Source organism: Oncorhynchus mykiss, unplaced genomic scaffold (assembly GCF_013265735.2).
Source record: "Oncorhynchus mykiss isolate Arlee unplaced genomic scaffold, USDA_OmykA_1.1 un_scaffold_246, whole genome shotgun sequence".
Lineage (NCBI taxonomy): Eukaryota > Metazoa > Chordata > Actinopteri > Salmoniformes > Salmonidae > Oncorhynchus > Oncorhynchus mykiss.
In genome coordinates this window covers 245001-255000 of record NW_023493706.1, presented here as the reverse complement: position 1 = coordinate 255000, position 10000 = coordinate 245001, and the positions used below count along the sequence as shown (strand labels likewise).

General features: G+C 48.4%; 1 protein-coding gene across 2 annotated transcripts in view; it reads left to right on the top strand.

Moving 5' to 3' along the window:
* The window catches only part of LOC118948710 (cytosolic Fe-S cluster assembly factor nubp1-like), a 22032-nt gene that overhangs the window by 8571 nt on the left and 3461 nt on the right, over window positions 1-10000 (top strand). For both annotated transcript variants that reach the window (XM_036973394.1, XM_036973395.1), the window contains exons 6-9: window positions 7178-7268; window positions 7515-7669; window positions 8121-8231; window positions 9024-9126. In XM_036973394.1, the coding sequence (XP_036829289.1) occupies window positions 7178-7268; window positions 7515-7669; window positions 8121-8231; window positions 9024-9126 (460 nt within the window). The remainder of the gene's footprint in view (window positions 1-7177; window positions 7269-7514; window positions 7670-8120; window positions 8232-9023; window positions 9127-10000) is intronic.

The window sequence follows — 10000 nt, the reverse complement described above, 5'->3', positions numbered from 1 at the left end:
GTGTGTGTGTGTTCCAGTATGTAGAGGATAACCTGGGTGTGTGTGTGTGTTCCAGTATGTAGAGGATAACCTGTGTGTGTGTGTTCCAGTATGTAGAGGATAACCTGTGTGTGTGTGTGTGTTCCAGTATGTAGAGGATAACCTGTGTGTGTGTGTGTGTTCCAGTATGTAGAGGATAACCTGGGTGTGTGTGTGTGTTCCAGTATGTAGAGGATAACCTGGGTGTGTGTGTGTGTTCCAGTATGTAGAGGATAACCTGGGTGTGTGTGTGTGTTCCAGTATGTAGAGGATAACCTGTGTGTGTGTGTGTGTGATCCAGTATGTAGAGGATGGTGTGTGTGTGTGTGTTCCAGTATGTAGAGGATGGTGTGTGTGTGTGTGTTCCAGTATGTAGAGGATGGTGTGTGTGTGTGTAATCCAGTATGTAGAGGATAACCTGTGTGTGTGTGTGTGTTCCAGTATGTAGAGGATAACCTGTGTGTGTGTGTTCCAGAATGTAGAGGATAACCTGGGTGTGTGTGTGTGTGTGTGTGTGTTCCAGTATGTAGAGGATAACCTGGGTGTGTATGTGTGTGTGTGTTCCAGTATGTAGAGGATAACCTGGGTGTGTGTGTGTTCCAGAATGTAGAGGATAATCTGTGTGTGTGTTCCAGTATGTAGAGGATAACCTGGGTGTGTGTGTTCCAGAATGTAGAGGATAACCTGTGTGTGTGTGTTCCAGTATGTAGAGGATAACCTGGGTGTGTGTGTTCCAGAATGTAGAGGATAACCTGTGTGTGTGTGTTCCAGTATGTAGAGGATAACCTGGGTGTGTGTGTTCCAGTATGTAGAGGATAACCTGTGTGTGTGTGTTCCAGTATGTAGAGGATAACCTGGGTGTGTGATCCAGAACGTAGAGGATAACCTGGGTGTGTGTGTTCCAGTATGTAGAGGATAACCTGGGTGTGTGTGTTCCAGTATGTAGAGGATAACCTGGGTGTGTGTTCCAGTATGTAGAGGATAACCTGGGTGTGTGTGTTCCAGTATGTAGAGGATAACCTGGGTGTGTGTGTTCCAGTATGTAGAGGATAACCTGTGTGTGTGTGTTCCAGTATGTAGAGGATAACCTGGGTGTGTGTGTTCCAGTATGTAGAGGATAACCTGGGTGTGTGTTCCAGTATGTAGAGGATAACCTGGGTGTGTGTTCCAGTATGTAGAGGATAACCTGGGTGTGTGTGTTCCAGTATGTAGAGGATAACCTGGGTGTGTGTGTGTTCCAGTATGTAGAGGATAACCTGGGTGTGTGATCCAGAACGTAGAGGATAACCTGGGTGTGTGTGTTCCAGTATGTAGAGGATAACCTGGGTGTGTGTGTTCCAGTATGTAGAGGATAACCTGGGTGTGTGTGTTCCAGTATGTAGAGGATAACCTGGGTGTGTGTGTTCCAGTATGTAGAGGATAACCTGGGTGTGTGATCCAGAACGTAGAGGATAACCTGGGTGTGTGTGTTCCAGTATGTAGAGGATAACCTGGGTGTGTGTGTTCCAGTATGTAGAGGATAACCTGGGTGTGTGTGTTCCAGTATGTAGAGGATAACCTGGGTGTGTGATCCAGAACGTAGAGGATAACCTGGGTGTGTGTGTTCCAGTATGTAGAGGATAACCTGGGTGTGTGTGTTCCAGTATGTAGAGGATAACCTGGGTGTGTGTGTTCCAGTATGTAGAGGATAACCTGGGTGTGTGATCCAGTATGTAGAGGATAACCTGTGTGTGTGTGTTCCAGTATGTAGAGGATAACCTGGGTGTGTGTGTTCCAGTATGTAGAGGATAACCTGTGTGTGTGTGTTCCAGTATGTAGAGGATAACCTGGGTGTGTGTGTTCCAGTATGTAGAGGATAACCTGTGTGTGTGTGTTCCAGTATGTAGAGGATAACCTGGGTGTGTGTGTTCCAGTATGTAGAGGATAACCTGGGTGTGTGTGTTCCAGTATGTAGAGGATAACCTGTGTGTGTGTGTTCCAGTATGTAGAGGATAACCTGTGTGTGTGTGTTCCAGTATGTAGAGGATAACCTGTGTGTGTGTGTTCCAGTATGTAGAGGATAACCTGTGTGTGTGTGTTCCAGTATGTAGAGGATAACCTGTGTGTGTGTGTTCCAGTATGTAGAGGATAACCTGTGTGTGTGTGTTCCAGAATGTAGAGGATAACCTGTGTGTGTGTGTTCCAGTATGTAGAGGATAACCTGGGTGTGTGATCCAGTATGTAGAGGATAACCTGTGTGTGTGATCCAGTATGTAGAGGATAACCTGTGTGTGTGTGTTCCAGAACGTAGAGGATAACCTGTGTGTGTGTGTTCCAGAACGTAGAGGATAACCTGTGTGTGTGTGTTCCAGTATGTAGAGGATAACGTGTGTGTGTGTGTTCCAGAACGTAGAGGATAACCTGTGTGTGTGTGTTCCAGAACGTAGAGGATAACCTGGGTGTGTGTGTGTTCCAGTATGTAGAGGATAACCTGGGTGTGTGTGTGTTCCAGAACGTAGAGGATAACCTGGGTGTGTGTGTTCCAGTATGTAGAGGATAACCTGTGTGTGTGTGTTCCAGAATGTAGAGGATAACCTGTGTGTGTGTGTGTTCCAGTATGTAGAGGATAACCTGTGTGTGTGTGTTCCAGAACGTAGAGGATAACCTGGGTGTGTGTGTGTTCCAGAACGTAGAGGATAACCTGGGTGTGTGTGTGTTCCAGAACGTAGAGGATAACCTGGGTGTGTGTGTGTTCCAGAATGTAGAGGATAACCTGGGTGTGTTCCAGTATGTAGAGGATAACCTGGGTGTGTGTGTTCCAGTATGTAGAGGATAACCTGTGTGTGTGTTCCAGTATGTAGAGGATGGTGTGTGTGTGTGTGTTCCAGTATGTAGAGGATAACCTGTGTGTGTGTGTGTGTTCCAGAATGTAGAGGATAACCTGTGTGTGTGTGTGTGTTCCAGTATGTAGAGGATAACCTGTGTGTGTGTGTTCCAGAATGTAGAGGATAACCTGTGTGTGTGTGTGTGTGTGTGTTCCAGTATGTAGAGGATAACCTGTGTGTGTGTGTGTGATCCAGTATGTAGAGGATAACCTGTGTGTGTGTGTGTTCCAGAATGTAGAGGATAACCTGTGTGTGTGATCCAGTATGTAGAGGATAACCTGTGTGTGTGTGTTCCAGTATGTAGAGGATAACCTGGGTGTGTGTGTTCCAGAATGTAGAGGATAACCTGTGTGTGTGTGATCCAGAATGTAGAGGATAACCTGTGTGTGTGATCCAGTATGTAGAGGATAACCTGTGTGTGTGTGTTCCAGTATGTAGAGGATAACCTGTGTGTGTGTGTTCCAGTATGTAGAGGATAACCTGGGTGTGTGTGTTCCAGAATGTAGAGGATAACCTGTGTGTGTGTGTTCCAGTATGTAGAGGATAACCTGGGTGTGTGTGTTCCAGAATGTAGAGGACAACCTGTGTGTGTGTGTTCCAGTATGTAGAGGATAACCTGGGTGTGTGTGTTCCAGTATGTAGAGGATAACCTGTGTGTGTGTGTTCCAGTATGTAGAGGATAACCTGTGTGTGTGTGTTCCAGTATGTAGAGGATAACCTGGGTGTGTGATCCAGAACGTAGAGGATAACCTGGGTGTGTGTGTTCCAGTATGTAGAGGATAACCTGGGTGTGTGTGTTCCAGTATGTAGAGGATAACCTCGGTGTGTGTTCCAGTATGTAGAGGATAACCTGGGTGTGTGTGTTCCAGTATGTAGAGGATAACCTGGGTGTGTGTGTTCCAGTATGTAGAGGATAACCTGTGTGTGTGTGTTCCAGTATGTAGAGGATAACCTGGGTGTGTGTGTTCCAGTATGTAGAGGATAACCTGGGTGTGTGTTCCAGTATGTAGAGGATAACCTGGGTGTGTGATCCAGTATGTAGAGGATAACCTGGGTGTGTGTGTTCCAGTATGTAGAGGATAACCTGGGTGTGTGTGTTCCAGTATGTAGAGGATAACCTGGGTGTGTGTTCCAGTATGTAGAGGATAACCTGGGTGTGTGTGTTCCAGTATGTAGAGGATAACCTGGGTGTGTGTGTTCCAGTATGTAGAGGATAACCTGGGTGTGTGATCCAGAACGTAGAGGATAACCTGGGTGTGTGTGTTCCAGTATGTAGAGGATAACCTGGGTGTGTGTGTTCCAGTATGTAGAGGATAACCTGGGTGTGTGTGTTCCAGTATGTAGAGGATAACCTGGGTGTGTGTGTTCCAGTATGTAGAGGATAACCTGGGTGTGTGATCCAGAACGTAGAGGATAACCTGGGTGTGTGTGTTCCAGTATGTAGAGGATAACCTGGGTGTGTGTGTTCCAGTATGTAGAGGATAACCTGGGTGTGTGTGTTCCAGTATGTAGAGGATAACCTGGGTGTGTGTGTTCCAGTATGTAGAGGATAACCTGGGTGTGTGATCCAGAACGTAGAGGATAACCTGGGTGTGTGTGTTCCAGTATGTAGAGGATAACCTGGGTGTGTGTGTTCCAGTATGTAGAGGATAACCTGGGTGTGTGTGTTCCAGTATGTAGATGATAACCTGGGTGTGTGATCCAGTATGTAGAGGATAACCTGTGTGTGTGTGTTCCAGTATGTAGAGGATAACCTGGGTGTGTGTGTTCCAGTATGTAGAGGATAACCTGTGTGTGTGTGTTCCAGTATGTAGAGGATAACCTGGGTGTGTGTGTTCCAGTATGTAGAGGATAACCTGTGTGTGTGTGTTCCAGTATGTAGAGGATAACCTGGGTGTGTGTGTTCCAGTATGTAGAGGATAACCTGTGTGTGTGTGTTCCAGTATGTAGAGGATAACCTGTGTGTGTGTGTTCCAGTATGTAGAGGATAACCTGTGTGTGTGTGTTCCAGTATGTAGAGGATAACCTGTGTGTGTGTGTTCCAGTATGTAGAGGATAACCTGTGTGTGTGTGTTCCAGTATGTAGAGGATAACCTGTGTGTGTGTGTTCCAGTATGTAGAGGATAACCTGTGTGTGTGTGTTCCAGTATGTAGAGGATAACCTGTGTGTGTGTGTTCCAGAATGTAGAGGATAACCTGTGTGTGTGTGTGTTCCAGTATGTAGAGGATAACCTGGGTGTGTGATCCAGTATGTAGAGGATAACCTGTGTGTGTGATCCAGTATGTAGAGGATAACCTGTGTGTGTGTGTTCCAGAACGTAGAGGATAACCTGTGTGTGTGTGTTCCAGAACGTAGAGGATAACCTGTGTGTGTGTGTTCCAGTATGTAGAGGATAACGTGTGTGTGTGTGTTCCAGAACGTAGAGGATAACCTGTGTGTGTGTGTTCCAGAACGTAGAGGATAACCTGGGTGTGTGTGTGTTCCAGAACGTAGAGGATAACCTGGGTGTGTGTGTGTTCCAGAACGTAGAGGATAACCTGGGTGTGTGTGTTCCAGTATGTAGAGGATAACCTGTGTGTGTGTGTTCCAGAATGTAGAGGATAACCTGTGTGTGTGTGTGTTCCAGTATGTAGAGGATAACCTGTGTGTGTGTGTTCCAGAATGTAGAGGATAACCTGTGTGTGTGTGTGTTCCAGTATGTAGAGGATAACCTGTGTGTGTGTGTTCCAGAACGTAGAGGATAACCTGGGTGTGTGTGTGTTCCAGAACGTAGAGGATAACCTGGGTGTGTGTGTGTTCCAGAACGTAGAGGATAACCTGGGTGTGTGTGTGTTCCAGAATGTAGAGGATAACCTGGGTGTGTTCCAGTATGTAGAGGATAACCTGGGTGTGTGTGTTCCAGTATGTAGAGGATAACCTGTGTGTGTGTTCCAGTATGTAAATGATGGTGTGTGTGTGTGTGTTCCAGTATGTAGAGGATAACCTGTGTGTGTGTGTGTGTTCCAGAATGTAGAGGATAACCTGTGTGTGTGTGTGTGTTCCAGTATGTAGAGGATAACCTGTGTTTGTGTGTTCCAGAATGTAGAGGATAACCTGTGTGTGTGTGTGTGTGTTCCAGTATGTAGAGGATAACCTGTGTGTGTGTGTGTTCCAGAATGTAGAGGATAACCTGTGTGTGTGATCCAGTATGTAGAGGATAACCTGTGTGTGTGTGTTCCAGTATGTAGAGGATAACCTGGGTGTGTGTGTTCCAGAATGTAGAGGATAACCTGTGTGTGTGTGATCCAGAATGTAGAGGATAACCTGTGTGTGTGATCCAGTATGTAGAGGATAACCTGTGTGTGTGTGTTCCAGTATGTAGAGGATAACCTGTGTGTGTGTGTTCCAGTATGTAGAGGATAACCTGGGTGTGTGTGTTCCAGAATGTAGAGGATAACCTGTGTGTGTGTGTTCCAGAATGTAGAGGATAACCTGTGTGTGTGTGTTCCAGTATGTAGAGGATAACCTGGGTGTGTGTGTTCCAGAATGTAGAGGATAACCTGTGTGTGTGTGTTCCAGTATGTAGAGGATAACCTGGGTGTGTGTGTTCCAGTATGTAGAGGATAACCTGTGTGTGTGTGTTCCAGTATGTAGAGGATAACCTGGGTGTGTGTGTTCCAGTATGTAGAGGATAACCTGTGTGTGTGTGTTCCAGTATGTAGAGGATAACCTGTGTGTGTGTGTTCCAGTATGTAGAGGATAACCTGGGTGTGTGTGTGTTCCAGAACGTAGAGGATAACCTGGGTGTGTGTGTTCCAGTATGTAGAGGATAACCTGTGTGTGTGTGTTCCAGAACGTAGAGGATAACCTGGGTGTGTGTGTTCCAGTATGTAGAGGATAACCTGTGTGTGTGTGTTCCAGAACGTAGAGGATAACCTGGGTGTGTGATCCAGTATGTAGAGGATAACATGTGTGTGTGTTCCAGTATGTAGAGGATAACCTGGGTGTGTGTGTTCCAGAACGTAGAGGATAACCTGGGTGTGTCTGTTCCAGTATGTAGAGGATAACCTGTGTGTGTGTGTGTTCCAGTATGTAGAGGATAACCTGTGTGTGTGTGTGTTCCAGTATGTAGAGGATAACCTGGGTGTGTGTGTGTGTGTGTGTGTGTGTGTGTGTGTTCCAGTATGTAGAGGATAACCTGTGTGTGTGTGTGTGTGTGTGTGTGTGTGTGTTCCAGTATGTAGAGGATAACCTGTGTGTGTGTGTGTTCCAGTATGTAGAGGATAACCTGTGTGTGTGTGTGTGTGTGTTCCAGTATGTAGAGGATAACCTTGCGGTCATGTCTATTGGCTTCCTACTCAGCAGTCCTGATGATGCTGTTATCTGGAGAGGACCCAAGAAGAACGGTACCCAGTGTGTGTGTGTTTAGCTGACACTTGACAGTGTCTGACCTCCAGGGAACTTCCTGGATAAATAAAGATGAACATTATTACATGACTGTTTGGTTAGATGGGTTGCTATGACTGGGTCATTATCATATAAACAATAAATAAATCAAGTGTGAATGATGATGATAAGATGTTGACTTTAATTGGTTATTGTCTGTGAGGCTGTGATCTGATTGGCTGTGGTGGTGCTGCACTTCCTGTCAGGGATGATCAAACAGTTCCTGCGAGATGTCGATTGGGGGGAACTGGATTACCTCATCGTGGACACGCCCCCCGGCACCTCTGACGAACACCTGTCTATCGTCCAGTACCTTAGCTCCGCCCGCATCGACGGAGCCGTCATCATCACCACCCCGCAGGTAACTACGGCGACTACGGCTCACTAGAGAGAACAACTAGGTAGCTACAGCATGTTTCTGTTGTTACCACGTTGCTAAGGCACGTCGCTACGGCAACCGGGTTGTTAACCTGTTAACCAGGACTGTCTCGTCTCGTCCCTCCCTCCCTCCCTCCCTCCCTCCCTCCCTCCCTCCCTCCCTCCCTCCCTCCCTCCCTCCCTCCCTCCCTCCTCCCTCCCTCCCTCTCTCTCTCTCTCTCCCTCCCTCCCTCCCTCCCTCCCTCCCTCCCTCCCTCCCTCCCTCCCTCCCTCCCTCCCTCCCTCTCTCCCCCCCCTCCCTCCCTCTCTCTCTCCCTCCCCTCCCTCTCTCCTCCCTCCCTCCCCTCCCTCTCTCCTCCCTCCCTCCCTCCCTCCCCCCTCCCTCCCTCCCTCCTCCCCCCTCCCTCTCTCCCCCCCCCCCCCCTCCTCTCCAGGAGGTATCTCTTCAGGATGTCAGGAAGGAGATTAGGTTCTGTCAGAAGGTCCAGCTGCCCATCATAGGAGTGGTGGAGAACATGAGTGGGTTTGTCTGTCCCAAATGCAAGGTGAGAGTTTTATTTATTTATATGTGGACAATGTGTAATTTTCTCTGATAAAGACAGACACCATTCATTGGCATGATGTTTAACCCTCTCTCTCTCTCTCCTCTCTCCCCCTCGTCTCTCTCCCCCACCTCTCTCTCTCCTCCTCCCCTCTCTCTCTCCCTCGTCTCTCTCCCCTCTCCTCTCTGTCCCTCGTCTCTCTCCCCATCTCTCTCTCTCCCCTCTCCTCTCTCTCTCTCTCTCTCTCTCCCCATCTCTCTCTCTCCCCCACCTCTCTCTCCCCTCCTCCCCTCTCTCTCTCCCTCGTCTCTCTCCCCTCTCCTCTCTGTCCCTCGTCTCTCTCCCCATCTCTCTCTCTCCCCTCTCCTCTCTCCCCCTCGTCTCTCTCCCCCTCGTCTCTCTCCCCCACCTCTCTCTCTCCCCTCCTCCCCTCTCTCTCTCCCCCATCTCTCTCTCTCCCCCACCTCTCTCTCTCCCCTCCTCCCCTCTCTCTCTCCTCCTCCCCTCTCTCTCTCCCTCGTCTCTCTCCCCTCTCCTCTCTGTCCCTCGTCTCTCTCCCCATCTCTCTCTCTCCCCTCTCCTCTCTCTCCCTCGTCTCTCTCCCCCTCGTCTCTCTCCCCCACCTCTCTCTCTCCCCTCCTCCCCTCTCTCTCTCCCCCATCTCTCTCCCCCACCTCTCTCTCTCCCCTCCTCCCCTCTCTCTCTCCCCCATCTCTCTCTCTCCCTCGTCTCTCTCCCCCATCTCTCTCTCTCCCCTCTCCTCTCTCTCCCTCGTCTCTCTCCCCCCTCCTCAAGAACACGTCTCAGATCTTCCCACCCACCACGGGAGGAGCAGAGAGGATGTGTGAAGAGATGAACCTTACTCTGCTAGGACGAGTCCCACTGGACCCCAGGATAGGTACTGGACTACAGATAGCTGTGTTAGTACCAGTCCTACTGGACCTTAGGATAGATACTGGACCCCAGAATAGGTACTGGACTACAGATAGCTGTGTTAGTACCAGTCCTACTGGACCCCAGGATAGATACTGGACCCCAGGATGGGTACTGGACCCCAGGATAGAGACTGGACCCCAGGATAGAGACTGGACCCCAGGATAGAGACTGGACCCCAGGATAGAGACTGGACCCCAGGATAGAGACTGGACCCCAGGATAGGTACTGGACTACAGATAGCTGTGTTAGTACCAGTCCTACTGGACCCCAGGATAGAGACTGGACCCCAGGATAGAGACTGCAGTAAGTCAGGTCTATAGATCCACAGCTATGCAGGAAGTCAGGTCTATAGTTCCACAGCTATGCAGTAAGTCAGGTCTATAGATCCACAGCTATGCAGTAAGTCAGGTCTATAGATCCACAGCTATGCAGTAAGTCAGGTCTATAGACCCACAGCCATGCAGTTAGTCAGGTCTATAGATCCACAGCTATGCAGTAAGTCAGGTCTATAGATCCACAGCTAAGCAGTAAGTCAGGTCTATAGATCCACAGCTATGCAGTAAGTCAGGTCTATAGATCCACAGCTATGCAGTAAGTCAGGTCTATAGATCCACAGCTATGCAGTAAGTCAGGTCTATAGACCCACAGCCATGCAGTTAGTCAGGTCTATAGATCCACAGCTATGCAGTAAGTCAGGTCTATAGATCCACAGTTATGCAGTAAGTCAGGTCTATAGATCCACAGCTATGGAGTAAGTCAGGTCTATAGATCCACAGCTATGCAGTAAGTCAGGTCTATAGATCCACAGCTATGCAGTAAGTCAGGTCTGTAGATCC